Raw genomic sequence first — 25,958 nt, 5'->3', positions numbered from 1 at the left:
AGATGGAGCCTATCCAGCATAAGATCTACCATGTAGACAGTTTCCACTCCAGGACCTTTCTCGACACTTACTGTGCCAAGAAACCTGAAATGGATCTTGGAGAGGAATGCCTTAGACTGACCATGGAGGAGCTTCATTATTTTTTCAAGTTTGGTATGTATGTTTAGATGGGACTTATCTAACTGCCTTAAGGCAGCCATATTTTGAGAAAAATGTAGCCGTTCAACAGGGGCTGGCCAAATTTGGATCCATGCAAGGGCTGGCTGGTTTTACACAAGTTGGTCTGCTGAACGACTTCTGCACAACCAGCCTGTCAGGTTTTTCCCAAACAATCAGTGTCACCAGCCCCACTGATCAGTTTGTTCTGATGGTAGGTAAGGCTCTGTGGGAGCGATCCCCCCCTAGTATGTGGATGGGGGAATCAGGCCTTTTTTTTTTCTTTTAACCCGCTGGTTTAATGAAAAAAAATAATGATTAGCATATGGCCAGATTAAAACTCTCTTATATACAAGGCAGTTAGGGACTCAACCTTACATTTTACTGTATATAATTACATTACTTGTATTGAGGGATGAGCAAATCTGCCAAGGTTTAGTTTGTATCCTAAATCTTGCTCACAGTTCCATGTTTGCAAACTTTATGGTAAACCCCATTAAAGTACAGCATATAGATGGAAATTCATGTATTCAATTCTGGACATTTGTAGGGCTAGTAAAAGCAATCTATTATCAAACAAAAGCCATGGGAATCTGGATATGGGTCATGCTCCAACGCACACTGAAAATTTGGCTGATGTGAGCCAAGCTGTTTATGGAAAGGTGACTAGGTTATTCCTTTCTTCAGAACATTAGCTCATATGGCCTAGCTTATTATTGTCTGTTCCCTATTCATAATAGTGAACTTGCAAAATTTTCAGACAAAAGTTAGCATTTTACGAAATTTACAAACTCCAAAGATTCGCTACCAACACATGGTAGCACCAACCTCAAATCTTGACGTGGAGCAAAGGATATGCACTGCATTATAGATTGTGCATTTTTTTTCTGGCCTTTGGATCCTGCAAAATTTTGAGACAAAAATTTATGAATGGTAAACTATGAAAACCTCACAGATTTGTCATTATTCATGGTAGCGATAAACCCAAACCTTAATTTTATTTAATAGCATATCTATTTATATATTGTTTTTTCTTTCTATCTCTTTGCTCTAACCCTTTTAACCTTTACCCATCATGTTGCAAATTAAACCATTGTCGGGCTTAATTTATCTATTCTATTCTCAGCTAACATTAAAGGAGGCACGCTCATCGACATCAGCATTGGTCCCATAATTTTCCATCTGTATTCAGCCTGCGAGTGTTTCAAAGAAATAATCCTCTTGAGATTCAATGATCATTGTATCATAGAGCTGAAAAAATGGCTGCATGATCGTACTGGAGCTTTTGATTGGACCCATGCCTTATCATTTGTCGCTGAGAAGGAAGGAATAAGGTTGAGTATCAGCCAAATTAATAATCTAATTGCTGTGATTGCTTTTCATTTAATGAATTTGTTTATTAATTTTTAAACAAATTCCAAATTTTCATAGCGATTGTGATTTGAATTGGTAGAAAACTGATCGACTGATCCAAATTCTGGGTGAAGAATAGCTGGTTGTTAACCGGTTCCTAATCAGTTCACGTCTTTTCCGTACGGGTTTCCTTTAAGAGGGGCTAGAGGGTGTGTATGCACTCGCTGCATGTCAGGGGACCCCATGTGCATGGCCTGCAGTCAGAATCACCACCGGCCATGCGAAATCTCGTGCACAAGTGCCAGCATGGGGATTTGTGGGTGTAAACCTACAAATCCCTGTGATGTCAGAGGAGAGGAGACATGTCGTTTCTACCTAGTAAGTAGGAACAGCGAAATGTCTCCTCTCCTACTCAGTCCTATCCCCACACAGTTAGAACACACTGAGGGAACACATTTACTCCTTGATCGCCCCCTAGTGTGAAACCCTTCCCTGCCAGTGTCATTTATGCCTCGTATACACGTAGCGGACTATCTGGCGGACTTAGTCCGGCGGACTTCCCGCTGGACTGTCCGCTGAACTTTCCGAACGGGCTACTTGCCCACACACGGCACTTTTTCAGCGGACTAATACGGCGTACTAAGTCCGCCGGACTATCCGCCGTACTTTTGAAATGAACGGACTCGCCCACACACGCGGAGGAAAGTCCGCTCATTTTGAGCGTGTCTCCAGGTAGGCGGGGCCCGCGAAGGAGGCGTTGCTGGCCCCGCCACCTGGTATGGACTTAAAAGGGGAACCCCAACGCCGAAAAAATCGGCGTGGGGTCCCCCCCGGTCCACATCAGACCCTTGTCCGAGCACGCTACCCGGCCGGCCAGGAAAGGGGGGGCGAGGGAGCGCCCCCCCCCTCCTGAACCGTACCAGGCTGCGTGCCCTCAACATGGGGGGTACCTTGGGGAAGGGGAGGCCGCGCGGCCCCCCACCCCACAGCACCTTGTCCCCATGTTGATGAGGACAAGGGCCTCTTCCCGACATCCCTGGCCGTTGGTTGTCGGGGTCTGCGGGCGGGGGGCTTATCGGAATCCGGGAGCCCCCTTTAATAAGGGGGCCCCCGGATACCGGCCCCCGGATACCGGCCCCCACCCTATGTGAATGAGTATGGGGTACAATGTACCCCTACCCATTCACCTGTGGAAAAAAGTAAAAAAAAAACAACACACAAGGGTTAAAATAGTTTATTGCACAGCTCCGGGGGTCTTCCGTCTTCGGGCGTCTTCTCGCCGGACTCCTCCGCTATCTTCTGCTAGCTCTTTTGCAAGCGGAGGAGCCCGGCTTTCTTCTTCACCGCTGCCCTCTTCTTCCGACTTCGGGGGTTTTGTCCCCCTCTTCGGTTCTTCTTGCCGGGCCACCGCGCCTTCTTCTAGCTCTTTTACAGGTGGTGTCCGGGTCTGCTGTCACCGCCTTCTGTTCTTCTCTTCTTCTCTTCAGATGTTGCCTCGTCGCTCTCTGCTCACAATGACGGGCACAAGGTGTGCGGCGACTTATATAGGGACATCACCGGATGATGTCCTCGCCCAGTATGATGTCACAGTCCCAGAGGATGCTGGAACTGTGACATCATAATAGGCGGGGACATCATCCGGTGATGTCCCTATATAAGTCCCTCCGTGCCTTGTCCCCATCATTGTGAGCAGAGAGAGCGACTGAGCGAGCGTGCTGAAGTGGTTAAAGAGCAGGCTGGCAAGCCAGCCGCTGCGTCCTTAACAACCAAGCTTCAGTGCCACACTACTTTAAAAAAAAAAAAAAAATACATGGAGTTCCCCTTAAAATCCATACCAGACCTAAGGGCCACACCGTTTTATTTTAATTTAGTGTGGGACTCCCTTTAAAATCCATACCAGACTCAAAGGGGGATTCTTTAAAAAAAGATTTAATGCCATTCCAAACACACAAAATGCCGAAGATATGAAACAAATTCCGTAATTAATTTTGTATCTCCGCATATGTTTTGTATATTTGTGGATTGAACTTGCAATAGAATTAAGGAATAAAAAAAGCAATACTGAAGATATAAAATACATTTCCGAATTTGTTTCGTATCTTCAGCATTCATTTTGTATATTCACAAATCAGCTGGTTATTAAGGACCGGACGGCTGAGGTGTCCTTAACAACCATGACCCACCTGCTGTCAGCGGGATTCACCGCTGGCAGAAGAACGTAAACAAAACAAATGCTGGCAATAATTTTTTTTAAATGCCGTGGGGCCCCCAAATCTATACAAGACCCTTGTCTAAGCATGCCACCTAGCAAGCCAGGAAGAGGGGGAAGGGGAACGAGCGAGCACCCCTCCATCTGAACCATACCAGGTCACAGGCCCTCAACATGGGGGGTGCTTTGGGGTGGGGGTTCCCCCCAAAGCACCTTGTACCCATATTGATGGGGAAAAGAGTCTCTTCCTCACAACCCTGGGCAGTGATTGTGGGGGTCTAAAAGCAGGGGGCTTATCAGAAACTACCCCCCCCATGTAAAAGAATATGGAGTAAACTGCACCCCTACTCATTCACCAAAAAGTAAATAAAAATTAATAAAAACAGAGACAGTTTTTGGCAAGTAAATCCAGGGTCAATCACAATGAACGACATCACCCTTTGTTTATTTATCATTAGTGGGAACCCGGCATGTCAGACACCAGGAGCCTAGCAACATGTGTGGACCTGTTTTTTGTTTGTTTTTTCGGGTCAGTGAATATGGAGACAAGGTACTTTGAGGGGAGCCCTCCTGCCCCAAAGCATCCCCCATGTTGAGTGCATGTGGCCTGGTATGGTTCAGGAGGTTCTTATTTCACCACTGTATATAGCTGGTTGCTAAGCAGGGGGCTTGGCAGCTGTCCACTACATCCTTAGCAACCGATGAGTCATCAGCTGTCAGCGGAGTTGACTTGCAAAAAAATTCACAAAAAAAAAGCAAAAAAAAGCATGGGGTTCCCCCCAGGTCCATGCCAGACCCTTCAGGTCTAGTATGGATTTGGAGGGGATTCGCACACAAAAATAAAAAAATGGCATGGGATCCCCCTCAAAATCCATACCAGAACCTTATCTGAGCATGCCGCCCAGCAGGCCAGGAAAGGGAGGGGATGAATGAATGCCCCTCCCTCTTGAACCATCCCATGCCACATGCCCTCAACATGGGGGGTGAGTGCTTTGGGGCAGGGGGGCCCTCACCCCAAAGAACCTTGCCCCCATGTTGGTGAGGACAAGGGGCTCTTCCCGACAACCCTAGCCAGTGGTTGTCGTGGTCTGCAGGAGGGGGGATTATCGGAATCTGGAAGCCCCCCTTTAAGAAGTGAATGGATATAGGGTACATCGTACCCCTATCCATTCACCAAAAAAGCAGTGAAATGTAATAAAAACATAAGAGACAGTTTTTGACAATTCCTTTATTAATAGCGCTGTCTTCTCTAGCTGTCTCTCCCCGCCATTTTCTTCTTCCCACCATCTCCTCCTCGAGCTTTCTCTTCCCGCTGTCTTCTCCTCGAGCTGTCTCTTCCCGCCGCCACCATCTCTTCCCACTGCTGTCTTCCACCTCGCCGCCAGTTATCCGCAAAAAAAATAAAAAAAACCTGCTCTTGTTCTGTTGATGTTTTCATCTGTTTTGTTGGCCAAGCCCCTATATAAGAGTCGGCAGAGAGAGGGTAACAACAAAACAGACGAAGACATCAACAGAACAATAGCGGATTTTTTTTAGCGGGTAACCGGCAGTGAGGAAGAAGACAACAGCGATGTACCCTATACCCATTCACATAGGGGGGACTGGGATCTGGGGGCACCGTTCTTAAAGGGGGGCTTTCAGATTCCGATAAGCCCCACGACCGCAGACCCTGACAACCACCAGCTAAGGTTGTCAAGAAGAGGCCCTTGTCCTCATCAACATGTAGGCAAGGTGCTTTGGGGTGGGAGACACTGAGCCCCCTCCTCCCCAAAGCACCCAACCCCCCATGTTGAGGGCATGCAGCCTGGTATGGTTCAGGAGGGGTGGCACTCACTCAACCCCTCCCTTTCCTGACCTGCCGGGCTGTATGCTCGGATAAGGGTCTTGTGTGGATTTTGAGAGGAACCCCATGTCATTTTTTAATAATTTGGCAAGGGGGTCCCTCCGAATCCATACTGGCATGGACCTGGGGGGGGGGAACCCCACTCTGTTTTAATTCACAATTTTTATTTTTGCAAAATGCATGAAAACCGCATGCAAAAACGCATAAAACCGCTGGTTTAAAAAAACGCAAAATGCACTGAAAAACATGCCTGAAAAACACATCAAGCGCAGTTGCATAGATATGAACCTAGACTTAAACCTCGCTACTCTAGCCAGAACAAAAAAAGTTTTGGCTATGCATAATCTTTCATTTCACTTTCCCCATGGACTCCAATATGCTTCCTAAAAATGGCAAAAAAATTCTCTTTTTTTGGGGGAGATTTTTGAAGAAGCAAAACACCAAACCTACACATTTTGAAAAAACTGTCAGTGTCTAAACTCACTTTTTTCCAAATTTTAGTGAACTGTCTGAAGAGAAGGATATGCGGCTCAAGGCGGCAATCAAACACGTGGTAAAATGTTACGATGATAGGGAAAACATAACTGATCCATTGGTGTTACCACCAGCAGATTGTGTACTGGTTACAAATGTCCTGGATGTCATCAGTAAAGATAAAGTTGATTTCATTAGGAATCTACAAAAGTTCACCAAACTGCTGAAGCCTGGGGGACAGTTTCTGCTATATGGAGCCCTGAATGCGACATATTACATAGTTGGCAAAGATAAATTCCACCTCTTTAATTACAATGAGAACTTCATCAGAAAAGCCATTGAACAAGAAGGCTTTGTCATCAACCATTGTCAAGTTCGCCCAAGGAAAACAGAGAGTGACCTCACCGATTTTAAGGCCATCATCTTTGTCTCAGCCTACAAAAATTAAATAATTAGGAAAAACAAAAGGAATATTTTAATAGTGTTCTATAAATCATAGGAGTTAATTCTTGGGAAGTGGATATTCAAGTAAACGTATTGCTGCGTCATGGAGTTTGATAATGAAAGTTCCGATTTAATATTGGCAGTTCTTTCAGCATCATATCTATATATACATAGTTACATAGTTAGTCAGGTCGAAAAAAGGAACAAGTCCATCCAGTTCAACCACAAAAAATATATATATTAGTATTGTAGTTATTTTTACTTCTAATCAAAAACATTTCAGGTGTATCAAAATAAAATTTGTGCAAAGTCTTACAGTTTGTTTTCTTTAGAAAGTACCCACAGCCTGAGTAGAGAAACCTGTCCCCTGCTGGCATACTTTAGAGAAGAGCTCTCTGAGGAAAAAAATATCTATCTGCAGATACCCCCCTGCTAATTCAGAGATAAAGATCTCAGCGGGGGGGGGGGAGGGGGGGTATTGGACCTCTGCGGAGAGATAACTGCTTCCACACTGGGGGCTGCATTTATGTTAAAGGAGAACTGCAAGGTATGAAAAAAACAAACATTCATACTCGTCTATGTGGCTGCAGCATTAGTCTGATTTTGCAGCTATCCCCTAACAGTTCTAAGACCGAAAATTTAGCAATCATCTGACCTTTGATTGTTCAGTTTCTCTGTCTTCATTGGGCAAAGAGCGGTGACTGTCAGTCACCTGATCTTTTTTCTGCCCCTCCAGCACTCACTGGAGTGCCAGACTGGAGACAAGGGCAGGAGCATCTGGCTCTTGCTCTCAGTGGAATACTGGGAGGCTGAGCCAGCTGCAGCCCACCATCCTCCAGACTGCTGCATCTCAGTCCTCTCAGGCATGCCTTCCAGTCCTTCCGATGGTGTGAACCCTCACCGGTCCTCTTGGCTGTCTCAGTGGATCTCCTGGAGACTCGCCTGGCAGTGTTCTCCCACTGTCCTCTCTTGCTCCTCCTGTGCCTCCTGGCCAGAACACCTCTGTGGGTTGTAAGAGGGTCCCGTCTGCACCCGTGCCCAGGCCCAAGGTCACCCCTCCCCCCCAGACTGGGGAGCTCCCTCAAAGGCCCCGACAGCCTAACAATCCATCTCCATCTTCCACTCGAGCAACACCTCCCCAGCTGAGCTGACTCTGGGTATTTAAGGGCCCCCTGCCAATCCAGATTGGGGATTGGTCAGGGCTCCTCAGAACACCCCAGGTGGCTCCACCTCCTCTCTCCAACGCTCTTTCCAGAAAGTACTAGAAGATTCTGGAAAGAAGTGGGAGGTCCTGGTAACACCACCTGTGAGTCACCCAGCACTACTGTAGGTCACTCCCAACCCAGATTACCAGAACACACAAAAAAAAAAAATACATTACTCTTCTAGCACAGAGGGTGCTACAGGGGCCTGGGTGTAGGGTTTTCACCTCATCCCTTTCACCCCAAACACATATGAATTACATAGGTTCTGAGGCTAATTTAATCCAGATAAGGCACCATGTGAGTTTAATTACCACCTTAATCACCTGTAATTAATTGGTTTTAAAGGGATAAGGTGGCAACCCTAGTTGGGGGGGTGAAAAAAAAACACATCTTATCTATGGAGTTGTACTACCCCCCAAACCACAAATATAAATGCACCCTAATGCCGCGTACACACAATCGCACATTTCAACAACAAAATCTATGTGATTTTTTCCCATGGATGTTGGCTCAAACTTGTCTTGCATACACACGGTCACACAATGTTTTCGGAAATTCCAAACTTCAAGAACGCGTTGATGTACGATGAGCTGGGAAAATCAAAGTTCAATAGCTAGTGCGGCTCTTCTGCTTGATGCCGAGCATGCGTTGAACTTTCTGTGTCGGAATTGTGTACACACGATCAGAATATCAACAGATTTTGTTGTTGGAAAATTTTAGATCTTGTTCACAAATTTTGTTTGTCGGAAAATGTCAGATGGAGCCTACACACACATTTCCCATTGAAAAATCAGACCGTGTGTATGTGTCATTACTGTTCTGGACCCCCTATAAGGTTGCTTTCACACTGATGTGCTGTGGTTTTCCAGCGGTGAACTCTCTGAAAGTGCATGAAGACACCTGCATTCAGGAGCTTTGGTGCACTTTCCGCAGGATATAATAGAAGTCTATGGCTAGCAACAGCAAACCTGCAGGAAAGCTGCAGGTACACTGCAACGTGGTGTGGGAAAACTGCAGCACATCAGTGTGAAAGCCTCTCTATACTATTATGTCCAGTGTACTGCTTCACACTGACCAAAAGATCTCTTCTTTCCTGCTCCTGGCACCACTCTGGAGACCACTAGCCTAAGAGGTGGAATGCAGTTGGTATCACTCTATATGGGACAGGAGCCAGCACTACAGTGGAGTCCTCGGCTTATGCGGCTTGTGCTCCCTATTACAGCTTCAACTTTACAAATAGTCCCTCTGCATTGCACTCTAATGCTCTGGAATGGCAGGTCAGCAAGTTCAGACAGCAATCTACAGGTTGGTGACCCCAACCGTAGAGTATACACACATACCCAGTTGAGCTTGGAGGATTTCAGTGGGGATGTCCTGGTGTTTCTGGACCTGGAAAAGGCCTTTGACTCTATTGCTTGGACATATATGCAGCATGTTTTGGAGCACATGGGGTTTGGCAAATCTTTCTTAAATAAACTGATAAAAAACAGCAACAGTGGCCTTTGCGCTACTATATATAGAAAACACAAATATGAATAAACTACCAAATAATGTAAATCAAATTGTAAAAGAATGATAAAAAAAGATATTCACAAACAACAGTGCAAACAATTCAATGCTAATGTGTTTGTTATAATTCCCCAAAAAATCCTATTAAAAGTGCTAGAATAAATGAGTGCACTGAAAAACACCAAGGGGCCCTCTGTCCCTACAGCTGGTTCAATACATGTCAAGCCACCACATACACATTTATATCTAATATTATATGAAGCTCACCAAGGGAAAAAGAGGAAAAAAGGGGATGCCTCCAATGGTGTAGTATTTCTAAAATCATAAACTAAATGTATTAATAAAAAAAATTGGACTCTTACATAAAACAACAAATTAAAAGCTCAGAAAAAAGTAACCGCCTGGCGTTTTCCGCCAGTCTCGCAGCACTTCCTGTTTTACAAAGCTCCATCCCGGCCACTGCCTTCACGTTACGTCAACCACGTGACTTCAGGGGAACCCTGATGAAGTCACATGGTTGACGTAATGCGTAGGGAGTGGCCAGGAGTTGAGCTTCGTAATACCGGAAGTGACGCAAGACTGGCGGAAAACGCCAGATGGTTGCTTTTTTCTGAGCTTTTAATTTGTTGTTTTATGTAAGAGTCCAATTTGTTTTATTAATAAATTTAGTGCGTGATTTTAATATACTACACCATTGGAGGCATCCCCTTTTTTCCTATTTTTTCCCTTGGGGAGCCTCACATAATATTGGATATAGATGTGGATGTGGTGGCTCGACATCTAGTGAACCAGCTGTAGGGACAGAGGGCCCCCTGGTGGTAGAGACCGGAATAGATGAGGAGGCCATCTAGTACAACCTTATGCTGATACAACCAAGCTGTGGAGCTATAGGGACGGAAGGCCCCCTGGTGGCAGATACTGAGGCAAGCAAGGAGGCTATCCAAAATGATGTTGACATAACTAAGGAGTGGAGGTGAGAGTTCTGTGAGCTCATTATTGGATTACACTTTTATCAGTGTGCTTTTTTCACTTCTGCAGAAGTTTGTTATATATGACAGCATAAGAATACCATTTTAGACTTTAAATATAATCTTTATTGAATAAGCTTAAAATTTTACGGACATATTTTTCTCATCCAAGGACATTTTTTGAGTACCTTTTATACAATTTCTTATCACTATTTATATATTTGTTTATTTATACACATTTATATATTATTATAGGTTATTTTAGTGTTATGAACTTATACCATTGCGTAGGGTCACTATTTATTTATTTTTTTCTTAAATAAATATCCCTATTTTATGAATCATCCGGTGGCAGCCATCAAAGTCCATAGGCAAGTATCCAACTCCTTTTCAGTGTCTAGGGGCACCAGGCAGGGGTACCCCCCCCCATTCCCAGGGCTTTTTGCACTAATGATTGCATTATGCTTTTCCATGTCCTTGTAGGGAATTTGTGTGGGCAGTTTTAGAGAAACTACAGCCCTCTATGCGCATGATTTAGTTCTCTTTCTGTGGAATGCTGGACCCCCATTGCAGGCTGCACTTTCTATTATGGATGATTTTTTCTAAAGTTCCTGGCCCCGAAAGTGAATTGTGGTTGGTCATAACAAACTCAGTCACTAATTTCATTGCCTGATAAGTCTCCCCACTCCTTTCCCTTCTTAAATATAGAATGACTGAAGGAATCTCTTATTAATTGGAAAAATAACTTTAGTTAAAATGAAAATTCTTTCCCTATTTCTATATATTTTCAAAAAAGTCTCAGAGGATTCCCAAATAACTTTTTAAGTCCATAGATAGACTCCTGTCTGCTTTCTTGTGACGGGTATGAATTTTCATATTAAATTAGCAGGGGAGTACTGGCGGTGCCCAACTTTTTTAAGTATTTCCTGGCTGGGCAATTATGCCGCGTATACACGACTGGACTTTCCCGGCAGAAAAGGTCAGATGGTCTTCCCGACGGTCTTCCCGACGGAGTTCCGGTGGAATTCTGACGGATTACCGAACGAATGGACTTGCCCACACACCAATGCACCAAAGTCCGTTCGTTTTGAATGTAATGACGTATGATGGGACTAGAAAAGGGAGTTCAATAGTCCGTAGCCAATAGCTGCCCTTGGGTCATATTTGGTCCGTCGGACCAGGATACAGACGAACGGTTTTCCCGATAGAAGTTGATTCCATCAGACAGATTTGAAACATGTTCTATTTCTAGGTCTGTCGTAATGTCTGAAGAAAAAAGTCAGATGAAGCCCACACACGATCATAATATCCGACGGAATGATTCTGTCTGACCTTTTCTGCTGGAAAGTCCGGTCGTGTGTACGCGGCATTGCTGTTCACTCATCGTTGGTTAACTACCGCACAAGATGATGCTGCTGTGACCATTGAGGCAGCTGTTTTAGGATCTTATTAAAGTGTTACTTAACCCTGGACCCTGCATTCACTATATCTGGTCTCCCACAGTACACAGAAAATGGAAATGCAATTATTTTAGTAAATATAATTGCATTTCCATGTTCTATGTACTATGTTTAAGAAGGGAAACTTATCAGGCGATGAAATTAGTGACTGAGTTTGCTAAATACCTTTTCTCATCAGCAGTATATAGTATTCTTGTAACTTGTAACTGAGTGCTACTTCATTAGGCTAGCTCTGAACGCACGCTCTTCCCCAATCTCTCTCCAACCCGAAAGTGACATACATCGCAGTCTGTGAGCCGTCCTGAGTGTCTGAAAGGACTGGGAACCACTGGTGTCCCTGGACCCATTAACTGCCTCTTCAACAGTGAGAAGATTGTCTTCCCCATGAGTGGGTGAACCACATTATTAATCCCACATGCGCTGACATCTCATACATCTTGTGAGTTACCAATTGTCTTTTATGGAATAAAATGTTAATGTGCTGCTCTCCTTCTGTCTTTGCCTTCCACAGAGTTACTTCTAGCCTGTCACAAGCTGGCAGACATCCACAGTCAGCTTATCTAAGAACACTTCAACCGTCCTTGTGACACAAATGTACTCCTCCATATGAACTTAATGTGAAAGAGAGTTCTAATTACTCACTCTCTCTTTATTCAGCTGATCGAGCGCACATGATTGAATGTACTTTTTCTTACCATTGGTGGTTCATGACTGATTGAAGCAATAACCATTTCCCCAGCATTGGTGGTTAGTGGCTGGCTGTAACAATAAACGACTCCCAGGATTGCTGATTAATAGCTGGCACTCCTCTCCCGATACCTGAGTTCTCTTCTGGTTATCAGAGGGAGACTGCAGCAGCTCTAATGATTGAACTATAAGATGACCAGCAGAATGCCACAAAGCTGCCTGCACCCTTCTCCCTCTGCTAGCATCCAATTGAGTGCGGGATAGAGGCTTCTTTCAGTGCCAGGTGCCAGAACACAGAAAGCAATCCAGTAACTGGCACACCACTGCCACTCTGCCTATGGTACCAGGGCCCCCTGTAAATGGTACACTTATAATGTGATCGCACAGTGGACCCTACTCTCCTTGGGTCCCATGTGCATTGCATATACACATGGGCGTCCGCAGAACTTTTTTTGAGGGGGGGGGCATCATTTTAAGGTCACCCATGCTCCACTCCTTTTGACAATGTCATTGTCATGGTCAGAGACTGTGGATATAGTACAGATACACCCAGATACATTACACCCCCATACACACAGATACATTACACACCCCATACACACAAATACATTACACCCCCATACACCCAGATACATTACACCTCCATACACACAGATACATTACGTGATGAATGGAGGAGAAAAGAGAAGACAGGAGAGAAGAAAGGAGGGGAAGGGAAAGGGCTTCTAATTTAACAAAAAACAGTTCAAAAATGTTAGCTGAGAGCTAATATACTCGATGCCTGTCAGAAACCATGAATCAGACTGAGACAGAAGTACAATAAAATCACACTTGTTTATTTAACCACTTTCAGACCGGACCAATTTGCTGGTCAAAGACCAGACCACTTTTTGCGATTCGGCACTGCGTCGCTTTAACTGACAATTGCGCGGTCATGCGACGTGGCTCTCAAACAAAATTAACGTCCTTTTTTTCCCACAAATAGAGCTTTCTTTTGGTGGTATTTGATCACCCCTGCGGTTTTTATTTTTTGCGCTATAAACAAAAATAGAGCGACAATTTTGAAAAAAACGCATTATTTTTTACTTTTTGTTATAATAAATATCCCCCAAAAATATATAAAAAAACATTTTTTTCCCTCAATTTAGGCCAATACGTATTCGTCTACATATTTTTGGTAAAAAAAATCGCAATAAGCGATTATTGATTGGTTTGCGCAAAAGTTATAGCGTTTACAAAATAGGGATAGTTTTATAGCATTTTTATTAATAATTTTTTATTATTTTTTTTTTACTAGTAATGGCGGCGATCTGCGATTTTTATTGTGACTGCGACATTGTCGGGGACCCATCGGACATTTTTGACACATTTTTGGGACCATTGTCATTTATACAGTAATCACTGCTATATAAATGCAGTGATTCCTGTGTAAATGACACTGGCAGTGAAAGGGTTAACCAGTGGGTGGCAGTGTAGGGGTTAAGTGTTCCTAGGGGAGTGTTACTAACTGTGGGGGGGTTGGGCTTTCATTTAGTGTACACTGATCTCTGCTCCAATCACATGGAGCAGAGATCGGCGTCACTAGTTGCTAGGCAGAATGAGAAAATGTTGTTTATACAGCATTTCCTCACTTCCGCCGCTCCGTGAGACGATCGCGGGGATGCCCGCGGCGATCGAGTCCGCGGGTCCCGCGACCGGACTCACGGGGGTCCCGACCAGCGCAGGAGCGCGCCGCCGGCGGCGCGCTCCCGATGGCACGGCGGCAACGAATATTGGACATACATGTACGCCAATATGCCTGCCCGTGCCATGCTGTCGACGTACATCGTCGTGCGCTGGTCGGGAAGTGGTTAATGAAAATAAAAAGGTAAATAGAATAAGCGTATTCAAAGAATAGCCAGAATCCAGTAATCGGATAGAGTAGTCAGCCAGTCCAGAGTTCAATAACCAGATCGGGTAATCAGCCAGGCCAGAAGTCAGGGATCCAAGTAGAGTAACAGCAAGCAGGATAAGGAGCCAGAAGGGATGTCAGCAATCGAGTCTTTAAACAGAACCGAAGGAGATGGTTTCTTGTGATGTGACCAAGGCGAAGGCAGATATGAAGTGAACTGGAGAGCTTTAAGTAGGCAGGTCAGACAAGCTGGATAAGGAACAGCTGATAACTGTGGAGAGAGATGAGAGCTGGCAATTAGGCGACAGCTGAACAGCCAGCCCAGAGAAGGAAGGGCTAAGCCAGTCCTGACAATGCCTTCCAGTGATCAATGTGAGGACAAGGAAATTGGGCTACCACAAGCCGACTGCCTGGATTTTGTGGTGTATTTTGGAAGTCCTCAGCAAAGACCTTGAAGAGTTTGTGAAAAGTTTTAGGAGAATCTCAAAGTTTCTAAAACCTGGCAGGCGCGTGATGTATTATGGAGGTTTAAATGCTATATTTTATGTGGTTGGGGGAGAGAAGTTCCATATTTTAAAGTATAATGAATGTGACTTGAGAAGTATGCTCAGTAAGGATAAGCCAAACACTCCCGGTTCAGTTCGCACCTGAACCTGCAAACAGACCTAAACTTCGTGTGAACTTTAGAACCCTATAAAAGTCTATGGGACTCGAACGTTCAAAATCAAAAGTGTTAATTTTAAAGGCTTATATGCAAGTTATTGTCCTAAAAAGTGTTTGTGGACCTGGGTCCTGCCTCAGGGGACATGTATCAATGCAAAAAAAGTTTTAAAAACTGCCATTTTTTCGGGAGCAGTGATTTTAATAATGCTTAAAGTGAAACAATAAAAGTGTAATATTCCTTTAAATTTCGTATCTGGGGGTGTCTAGTATGCCTGTAAAGGGGCTCATATTTCCCGTGCTTAGAACTGTCCCTGCACGAAGTGTCATTTCTGCAGATAAAAAAGTCATTTAAAAGCACTCACGGCTATAATAAATTGTCAGTTCCCCGTAATACAGATAAGATAATAAGTTATTGAAAGTCATTGATAAAAAAAAAGGGTGGGGTTCCCCCAAATTCAATTACCAGGCCCTTCAGGTCTGGTATGGATATTAAGGGGTGTGGAGTTCCCCCCAAAAATCCATACCAGACCCTTTATCCGAGCACGCAACCTGGTAGGCCACAGGAAAAGAGGGGGGATGAGAGAGCGCCCCCCCTCCTGAACTATACCAGGCCACATGCCCTCGACATTGGGAGGATGCTTTGGGATCCCCCCAAAGCACCTTGTCCCCATGTTGATGAGGATAAGGGCCTCATCCCCACAACCCTGGCTGGTGGTTGTGGGGGTCTGCGGGCGGGGGCTTATCAGAATCTGGAAGCCCCCTTTAACAAGGGACCCCCCCTTGTCCTCATCAACATGGGGGTAATGTGCAGGTTCAGGAGGCGGGGGCGCTCCCTCGTCCCCCCTCTTTTCCTGTGGCCTGCCAGGTTGTGTGCTCGGATAAAGGGTCTGGTATGGATGTTTGGGGGGAACCCCACGTCATTATTTTTTATTTGACGTGGGGTTCCCCCTAATATCCATACCAGACTTGAAGGGCCTGGTTATTGAATTTGGGGAAACCCCACGCTTTTTTTTTTTTATTAATGACTTTCAATAACTGTTATCTGTATTACGGGGAGCTGACAATTCATTATAGCCGCGTGTGCTTTTAAATTACTTTTTTTCCTGCATAAAATGACACTTTGTGCAGGGACAGTTCTAAGCACGGGAAACATGCGCCCCTTTACATGTATACTATACACACCCCCCGGTACGAAATTTAAAGGAATATTACACTTTTATTATTTCACTTTAAGCATTATTATAATCACTGCTCCCGAAAAAATGGGTGTTTTTAAAACTTTTTTTTGCATTGATACATGTCCCCTGGGGCAGGACCCAGGTCCCCAAACACTTTTTATGACAATAACTTGCATATAAGGCTCCATGCACACTAGAGCTCATAAACTGCAGTTTATTGGAGGTTGAGCGTTTTTTTTTTTAAAAGCCCATAAACTCCACTCTATGTTAGCCTATGTGTCCATATGGGCTTTTTTCTGACCGCCAGTAATTTGCATTCAAAGTGCCGTTTTTCACCGCCAAAAAACGACAAATGCCGATAAACGCTCATAAACGCTTATAAACGCTCATAAACACACGTTAATTAGTGTTCGACATTCTATTTTTTCAATGCATTGTGGGAGTCCAGAAAAAGCTTTTTTGAGCTTCAGTGTGCATGGAGCCTTATGCCACGTACACATGTAGCAGACTATCCGGCGGACTTTCCGCCGGACTTTCCGAACGAGCTACCTGCCCACACACGGTACTTTTGCGGCGGACTAATACGGCGCACTAAGTCCGCTGGACTATCCGCCGTACTTTTGAAATGAACGGACTCGCCACACACGCGGAGGAAAGTCCGCTCATTTTGAGCGCGTCTCCAGGTAGCCGGGACCAGCGAAGGAGGCGTCGCTGGCCCTGTCACCTGGTATGGACTTAAAGGGGAATCCCTACGCCAAAAAAATCGGCGTGGGGGTCCCCCCAGGTCCATATCAGACCCTTATCCGAGCACGCTAACTGGCTGGCCAGGAAAGGGGGTGGGGACGAGCGAGCGCCCCCCCCCCCTCCTGAGCCGTACCAGGCCGCGTGCCCTTAACATGGGGGGGTGCCTTGGGGAAGGAGGGCCCATGTTGATGAGGACAAGGGCCTCTTCCCAGAGGATGCTGGGACTGTGACATCATAATGGACGGGGACATCATCTGGTGATGTCCCTATATAAGTCGCCGCACGCCGCGTCCCTGCCATTGTGACCGGAGACAGCGACGAGGCAACATCTCCAGAAGAGAAGAACAGAAGATGGCGACAGCGGCAGCGGCGACAGAAGACCAGGCCACCACTTGTAAAAGAGCTAGAAGAAGGCTCGGTGGCCCGGCAAGAAGAACCAAAGAGGGGGACAAGACCCCCGAAGTCGGAAGAAGAGGGCGGCGGCAAAGAAGGAAGCCGGGCTTCTCCGCTAGTGAAAGAGCTAGCAAAAGAGCAGAAGATAGCGGAGGAGTCCGGCGAAAAGACCCCCTAAGACGGAAGAAGACCCCGGAGCTGTGCAATAAACTATTTTAACCCTCGTGTGTTGTGTTTCTTTTTTTTACTTTTTTTCACAGGTGAATGGGTAGGGGTGCATTGTACCCCATACTCATTCACATAGGGAGGGGGGCCGGGATCCGGGGGCCCCCTTATTAAAGGGGGCTCACGGATTCCGATAAGCCCCCCGTCCGCAGACCCCGACAACCAACGGCCAAGGTTGTCGGGAAGAGGCCCTTGTCCTCATCGACATGGGGACAAGGTGCTTTGAGGGCAAGCGGCCCGGTAAGGCTCAGGATGGGGGGCGCTCGCTCGTCCCCACCCCCTTTCCTGGCCGGCCGGGTAGCGTGCTCGGATAAGGGTCTGATATGGACCTAGGGGGGGACCCCCACACCGATTTTTCGGTGTAGGGATTCCCCTTTAAGTCCATACCAGGTGACGGGGCCAGCGACGCCTCCTTCACTGGTCCCGGCTACCTGGAGACACGCTCAAAATGAGCGGACTTTTCTCCGGGTGTGAAAAGTCCGTTCATTTCAAAAGTACGGCGGACTGGCACATACACGGCCATACTGTGCGCCAAAATGCGGACAGATTGGAGTGAAAAACTACTTTCTTAGTCCACCGGACTTTTGGGTAAAAAAAGTCCGCCGGAGCCTACACACGGGCGGATTGTCCGGCGGACTTGAGTCCGCCAGACTTTTCCACCGGATTGTTTGATCGTGTGTATGAGCCATTAGTTTTTAAAATTAGCACTTTAGATTTCTCCCATAGACTTGTACAGGGTGTTCTGCGGCTTTTCGAATTTGCCGCGAACACCCCAAATTGTTCGCTGTTCGGTGAACAGGCGAACAGGCAATGTTCGAGTCGAACATGAGTTCCACTCAAACTCGAAGCTCATCCCTAATGCTCAGTAATGAGGGGTTTGTTTGGAGGTTTCACAAGCAAAGGCTGAAAGTGCTCTTAGTGATTATGATTCAGTTGTGTTCTTCACAGCTTTTAAAGAACAGAAGCCTATTTAGGCTTTATGTACACTGGCCTATATTTACTGCAGCCTCAGGAAAACTGGAAATGCAGTAAAACCGCAGCATGATTTTGCTGCTGTTTTGTGTTCCTATCCTGAAATGATTCTTCCGCATTCAGGAAAGAGAGGTTGAAGCTCACCTAAACATGGCAGCTCCTAAACTCTGCTAAAAGCCTATGTGTATTTTGACACGTAGGCTTTTATGGAGTTGAATTTAGGAGCTTTGGCAACAAAACACCAAAAGCTCCTAAACACAAGTTTAGGAGCTGTCAGTGTAGGCTAATGTACATGAAGCCTTAGACATGCCACCTACAGTATTTATTTGACCAAGGTGAGTAGGCAGTCTTGTGAACACACACAAGATTGTCAGTCACAAACCTGCTTCCAAAATCTAAAACACAGCTTTTCATAATAGAGAATAATAACACTGCTGAGCACACATAACCAATATCCAGGTGTAATATAAAGTATAATATATATGATGTATAGTATATAATGAAAATAATACATGAAATTGGGCACAAATAATTCTAATAAAATAAAGGTAATAAGAATAACATTTGAATTAAAATTAAAGGTAAAATACAATCTACTGGTGTTCTGCAGTACAGTGTGTCAGTTCACCTGAGGCCAGGTGACAGTTGCACACCATTGGGGTCAGGAGTGCACCGCTAAGGTAGTGGACCTTATGGCTGATGGCTGCGGATGGTGGTTTAGGAAAGCACGTCCTCCACTAGAGCACCAACACGGATTCCACTGGGAGCTAGAGCATAGGATTCCCCAGAGTCTAAGAGCCAGCAGGAGTTCACCAAAGCCTGGTGAGAATGGACTGTGGTGCAACTGGCTCCAGGTCGTGGCCCCCAGGGTCTCCCAGCTCACGCTCACGGTAGGCTACAAGAGGATAGAGAAGAAGAAGCAGCCCAGTACAACAAGGGATAGTCAGAAGATAAGCCAAATGTCGGGGCGACTAGCAAACCAGGATAGACAGAGAACACACCAGAGGTCAGGGTAACAAGCAGGCAGGTAAGATAGTAAAAGAACAAGCCAGGATCGGTAACAGAAACAGACGTAGAGCATATAGCAGGCAGGAGACAAGAAACCAAACACACAATATTGCTTGGGCAAGGCAAGGCAGGCTTGGACAGCACGATGTTAAATTGTATATCATGTAGAGGCTAGGGTTGAACCATACTGAGGGAAGATTACTTAACCATGCAGGCGTGAGAGTGCAGGCCCAAGGCTGATAGACAGACAGGGTATGAAGGTATTACTGGCGATTCATGACACAGTGTCTGGCTTCATAAGCAATATACACTCTTATTTAAATGGTCATATTATACAGCTGTTCTAAACCAATATCTGATAAGGGGTGGGGGGGGGGGGGGAGGCAGAGATGCAGGAAAGGTTAGACAGGTACTGGTAGTAGAGGAATAAATTATTAGGAGGACAGAGAGGGCAATCTGCCATAAAGGTTAGACAGGTACTGGTAGTAGAGGAATAAATTATTAGGAGGACAGAGAGGGCAATCTGCCATAAAGACAGTGATAGCAGAACAGTATGTTTTTTTACCTGGGAGCTTGGGTTCGTTACATCGTGGAGCGGGTGGACAGATTATTGGGTAGGGCTGGGGAGAACCCAGCTGTCTTGGTACACGTTGGCACCAAAGACAAAGTGGGAGGAAGATGGAGAGTCCTACAAAAATGATTTCAAGGACTTAGGGAATAGATTCAAGAAAAGGACCTCCGGGGGGCGTGGCCGGACGTGCATGGCGGCGGACGTGTATGAGGCTTGCTCCTGAGACCTTCGGAGCAATCCGCCGCCATCCGCACCACCGCTGATGATTTTTCTCCCGAGACCCGCATCATCGGGTTCGGGACACTCCTCTGCCTCCCCCCGGGTGACTATTGCGGGGCTTCTCACATCGCCACGTCCCACGGAGCCGCGAAGAGAAGCGGCACCGGCCGCCGCCATCTTGCCGCCCCGAGGCCTCCCGGCCGCCGCTGCACCGAGCCGCCTGGGCAGGTAGGAGACTTTCATCCTTCCCCCCCTGCCACGCATCCATCGCTAGCGGTCCGTCCTGTGGTGTTTTGGGGCCCAAACAGTACTCGGGGAGGCCGTGGCAGGCTCCGGCCTAGTGTGGCCTAGTAAGGCCTGTGGATCCCCGGCCTTTCCTAAACTCGACGCCCGCGGAAGTGCACCGAGGCCGGCCCGGCCTCCTACTGTGAGTTCAGCCCTGCCGAGTAGCCGTCCTGGGGGACGTGGACTGATGATGGCCATGTGAGGACACACTGTTTGGAGCTCTGCAGGAGCTAGCCAGAGAACCGACCGCAGACTCGCCAGACGTGGTGAAAGCTACATGCCAGGAGCGCGCAGACACCGGCGGGGCTCGGGGACACCGTCAGGACAGGGCATCAGCAACTACTTTCTTCGCCAGCCCGGGCTCGACTCTCCTGCCACACCGGCCAAGATGGCGCCACAGCGTCTTTCATCCTCTCAAGGTATCGCTCCGCAGGGGTCGGGTGGTGCGGTGGGGGCGGCTTCATCCCGCCCGAACCCCCCTCAGGCAGAAGAATCGTCTCCCCTGGCCCCCTCCCCTGCCTCACCGGCCTCTCCAAATATGGACATTCCCTGCAGTTTAACAGGCGGGGGGGCACGGGGGTTGGAGCGAATGGTCCCTGGCGGGACTTAGTGGCGGGCCTGCCGTCCAAGCAGGACCTGCAGGAGATGGCAGCTTCCATAGTCAGTGCCCTGTCTCGCGAGCTCCATGACCTGCGCCAGCAAGTGGACACTGTTTAGGAACGGGTCACTGTTCTAGAGACCTCCAGCTTTTCCTCGGAAAACCGCTTGGCCGCCCTTGAGTGTGGGCAGCGAGCCCTGCAGCGACACTTGATTGAAATGCAACTCCGTGTGGATGACGGCGAAAACAGAAGTCGGAGGAACAATTTGCGCCTCTGGGGCATCCCGGAGGCGACCATGGGATCTGACCTACGTGCTACAGTGGTGGCCCTGCTGAATCAGGTCCTTGGGAAGCCCCCGGGTACTGACCTAGAGCTGGACCGGGTCCACCGAATCCCAGGCCCCAGAGTGACTCCGTCAACCTCCAGGGATCCAGTAGCAGTGGACCTACCCCGCGATGTGCTTTGCAGAGTGCACTTTTTTACTGTAAAGGAGGAAATCCTACGCCTCGCCTGGGAAAGGGGCCCTATTGACTTTGATGGAGCTCTTATTAGGATCTATCCGGATGTCTCCAGGCAAACCAGAGCCCTGCGGGGCCTTATGCGCCCCCTTCTTGAGGTGATCCGACTGGCCGAAGCTACCTACCGATGGGGTCACCCCTTTCATCTAATCGTCCGGAGGAGGGGAGCAGAGTTTTTTCTTCGTTCCCCTGACCAGTTGCCGAACCTCTTCGAGTTTCTTGGCAGGCCAGCTGTTTCGGTCCCTAACTGGTTTGACTACTTGCTTTCTCAGGAGGCGCTCGGACCACCTTTGCCACGGCCGCAGCGGGTGCGCCGTCCACGGTCCCGTGCACCCAGCAGAGAGGACGCTAGACGACATCCACTGGCTTCTGAGGACTGATCCTACCCCTGTCCGGGGTTGGGTAAGCAGCTGAACTTTTGTCTCATTGCCACTGTGCTACTTAGTACATTCCTTGGTGCCCAGGACTTTGTCAGTGAAGATCTGTGGGATGTTTTTGTAATTTTTACTGTCTGTCCTTTCCCACGTCTCCCTTGTTGTTTGGGGGTGAGGCTGCTCTTCTGTGTTGTGGGGGGGTTGTATTTTTGGTGGGGGGTGAGGGTGGTTTGTGAGGGGGGATGGGTCGGTCCGTCACCCACGGCGTAGCTGGGGGCCCTGTGTCCTTTCCCTCCTCCCCCGTTGGACGATGGTTGGGAGGCCCTTGGTCACCCCATGGGGCTCTCAGTCACCCTAACATACTTGGGTCTTACCCGACAGGTTTTGGGGCTTTGGCCCCTCTCCCGGCCCCTCTTGCCCCTCCCCCTCCCCAATTACCACTGATTGAAGTTTTGAGAGCCACCCCCCCACTTGCGCCGCCGTGGGCCCGGACTTACCGATCATCCCCGGTCTGTTGACCATGCTGGAATTTTCATGCTCTGTGTGGGCCGCTCTTGCCCCACTGTCTCCGGTCCCAGTGAGGGGACCCGGGACAGTGCCCTGGGTGGCCGGGTATGCTATGTTATGTTCTGCCAATGTTGCCACCTGTTATGTTTTCATGTATTACTGCTATGTTTGCTATGTCGTTTTCTAGATCTTAGTTCTTATTGGCTAGTCTCCTGCATCTCCATTGTTACTGAGTTTTATCTCTCTACGTTTTCTCGTTTGGCCATCTTCGGGAATCTCAGCATTTCTTTTCCCCCCGTTAGGGTAGGCCCTGGTGTGGACACCTAGTGTGCCCAATCGTAGGGCTGCAATTTTGAGTAGTGATCACCGCAGATTCTTTTTCTTCCCATCCCTCCTCCCCTCCTTTTTTTTATCTTTCCTGTCCCGCTTGCTCTTGCCCCCTTTTCTCCCTCTCCTTTGTCTTTATCTCTCCCGGTGATCCCCTTCTCCTCTTTACACCCCTATTTCTCCTTCCCCTGTACTTTCTGCCCACACTCTTCTAGGGCCGCTGTGGGTTGCTCCCGTGCCGTGGGGGGGGGGGCCTGTGGGTGGGGGACTTGCGAGCTCCATTGCCGTTGATCTCCAGTGAGGTGGAATGGGTCTCCTTAAGGTCACTTCCTTGAATGTACGGGGCCTAAACACCCCAGAGAAGCGCTCACAGCTGTTGTTGAACCTGCAGAGGTGGGTCGCAGGTAGCATTTTTGCAAGAGACGCATTTTTGCGCGGGTTGCACACCCAGACTTACCAATGGGGCCTTGGCCTGGGCTTACCACAGTGTTTCTCCGATCTCCAAGTCAAAGGGGGTGAGTATCTTAATAGCCAAATCCGTTCCTTGGTCGTTCGAGGCGCAGCGGGCGGACGCACAGGGCCGTTTCATTTTTCTGAAGGGGACGGTGTTTGGTAGGCAGGTCACCTTTGCCAACGTGTACTTTCCTAACACTGACCATGTGCAGTTCTTGCAGAATCTTATCCCTGAGCTGCTGGAGTTTGCAGATGGGCTGCTGGTTTTTGGCGGGGACCTAAACTTTGCCATGGACCCAGCACTTGATGTCTCTAGGGGGGCCTCCCACTTGTCATACGCGCGCTTAAAACGGCTGAAAACGGATCTTCAGGCGCTGCGCCTGGTCGACCCTTGGCGGTTGTTGCATGCACAAACCAGAGATTATACCTTCTTTTCGCAGGTACATCATACGTACTCTCGTTTGGACTACTTGTTAGTGTCGCATAGGGACTTGCCTGCGGTGGTATCCAGCTCTATCGACGTTATTTCATTTTCTGACCATGCGCCCGTCCACCTCACCCTTCAGTTGGGGTCAGTAGCGCGCCCTCCTCCAGTCTGAAGATACTCACTTGGAGATCCAGACGGCGTTGCAGGAGTACTTCTCTATTAATGGTACTTCGGTGGCCAACCCCCTTACTGTATGGGAGGCTCATAAGGTGGTGATTAGGGGTGTGCTGATGAAAATAGGGGCCCGTCTTAAACGGGAGAGGATGCGGCGCACAGACGAACTCCTAGCCACGATCCGGAGGCTGGAGACGCAGCATAAGGCGCACTTGGCGCGGGCTGTTCTTCAGGACCTTCTTAAGGCTCGTGAAGAGCTGCGCTCCCTTCTTTTCCAGAAGACTAAACAAAAGCTGGCCTGGACCCGACGGAATATGTTTGAGTACTTTAACAAACCGGGGTCCTTACTGGCAAGGGCCTTGAGGGGCCCGCGTGCCCAGACTTACATTCCCCATATTAAGTCGGCGTCTGGTCGGAAACTGAACGTGTCAGATGACATAGTGGCGGAGTTCCAGGCCTTCTATGAAGGCCTCTACAATCTGAAAGGGGCGCCTGCTCCTGGCTCCCCTGAAGTAGCGGGCCCGACCCCCCAGTCGTATCTAGCTGCCTCAGGTATGCCCTCCCTCCCTGGGGAGGTGCGGGACGAGCTGGAGGAGCCCATTTCGGTCGAGGAGCTGGGGGTGGCACTGGCGGAGTCAAAGCCTAGGAAGGCTCCAGGCCCCGACGGCTTTACACCGACATACTACAAGACCTTCTTTGGGATACTGGGGAAGCCCTTGGTCACTGCCCTCAACTCCCTTACCGAGGGCTTTTCCTTTCCGGTGGACTCCCTCAGAGCTCATATTTCCCTCATTCCGAAGGAGGGCAAGGATCCTCTGTGTTGTGGAAACTACCGCCCAATCGCACTGTTGAATTCTGACCTGAAGCTCTTTGCCAGAATTTTGGCGAACAGGTTGCTCCCGCACGTCCCTAGCCTCATCCACAGGGACCAGGCAGGGTTTGTCCCGGGGCGCGAACCCCGGGACAACACCATTAGAGTCCTCAACCTGATCCACGCGGCCAGAACTTCTAAGCGAGCTCTTCTCTTGCTGTCAACTGACGCGGAGAAGGCCTTTGACCGCGTGGACTGGTCGTTTATCCAAGCTACTCTGGAGCATATAGGACTACGTCACTCCATGCTCCATTGGGTTTTGTCCCTTTATTCGAGCCCTACTGCGGCGGTTAAGGTGAACGAAACAAGGTCTCCATACTTCTCTATCAAGAACGGCACCCGGCAAGGTTGTCCCCTGTCCCCACTGATTTTTATTTTGTCTCTTGAGCCCCTTCTGTGCCATATTCGGTCAAATACAGACATTGTTGGCTATGCGAAGGCTTCGGGTATCCATAAAGTGGCCGCATTTGCAGATGACCTAATTTTCTTTTTAACGGATCCCCTTACGTCACTGCCTACTCTGCTGTCCTCTTTGGCGGAGTATGGCTCTCTCTCCCTTTTCCAAATTAATTTAGCTAAATCCTCCATCCTTAACATCACGGTGGGGGGAGATGTGGTTCGACGTTTACGGGGGGCATACACGCTGAGGTGGGCTACGAGTCATATTCGCTACCTCAGTGTTGATGTTACCCCTGACCCGGCGTCCCTATATACAGCTAATTTTGTGCCATTGGTGGACCGCTTAAGGGCAGATCTCCTGCACTGGCATTCAATAACGCTGACGTGGTTTGGCCGGTGCAGTGCACTTAAGATGACTCTGTTGCCAAAAATTTTGTACCTGTTGCAGGCATTGCCCATTTACCTCCCTCCCACCTTTTTCAAACGGATAGATTCCCTGTTCCGTGCTTTTATCTGGTCGCACCGGAGACCACGTCTTAGATTACAGCTTCTGCACCTGCCTAAGCACAGGGGTGGAGTTGGTCTTCCAGACGTGAGGGCATATTACAGGGCGGTTCATCTGACCAGGTTGGTGGACTGGCATTGTCATGAGGGGGCGAAGCATTGGGTGGCCATGGAGGGGGAGGACTCTGGGGGCACGATTGGAAGCAGGCCCTGGCTATCAGCGCCCCTGCCAAGGGCTATTTTGGATCACCCCACACTGGGGGGTACCCTGCGGGTGATAAGGGAGGCCTTTCGGAACTCGTCGGTGTCCCCGGTGCCCTCCCCTATGGTGCCAGTTCTGGGTAACCC

At 48.1% G+C, this 25,958-nt stretch overlaps 1 protein-coding gene across 1 annotated transcript; it reads left to right on the top strand.

Moving 5' to 3' along the window:
- Window positions 1-2: 2 nt before the first annotated feature.
- LOC143933246 (nicotinamide N-methyltransferase-like) lies at window positions 3-6,732 on the top strand. Its single transcript, XM_077456133.1, has 3 exons — window positions 3-153; window positions 1,283-1,490; window positions 6,063-6,732. The coding sequence occupies exons 1-3, from the start codon at window positions 3-5 to the stop codon at window positions 6,481-6,483; spliced, it is 780 nt and encodes a 259-aa protein (XP_077312259.1). The 3' UTR covers window positions 6,484-6,732.
- Window positions 6,733-25,958: the final 19,226 nt, after the last annotated feature.

This window comes from Lithobates pipiens, unplaced genomic scaffold, assembly GCF_037356315.1.
Source record: "Lithobates pipiens isolate NorthernLeopardFrog02 unplaced genomic scaffold, aLitPip1_a1.2 Scaffold_27, whole genome shotgun sequence".
Lineage (NCBI taxonomy): Eukaryota > Metazoa > Chordata > Amphibia > Anura > Ranidae > Lithobates > Lithobates pipiens.
The sequence above is the reverse complement of the archived record's forward strand: the minus strand, read 5'-3'. Positions and strand labels throughout refer to the sequence as shown.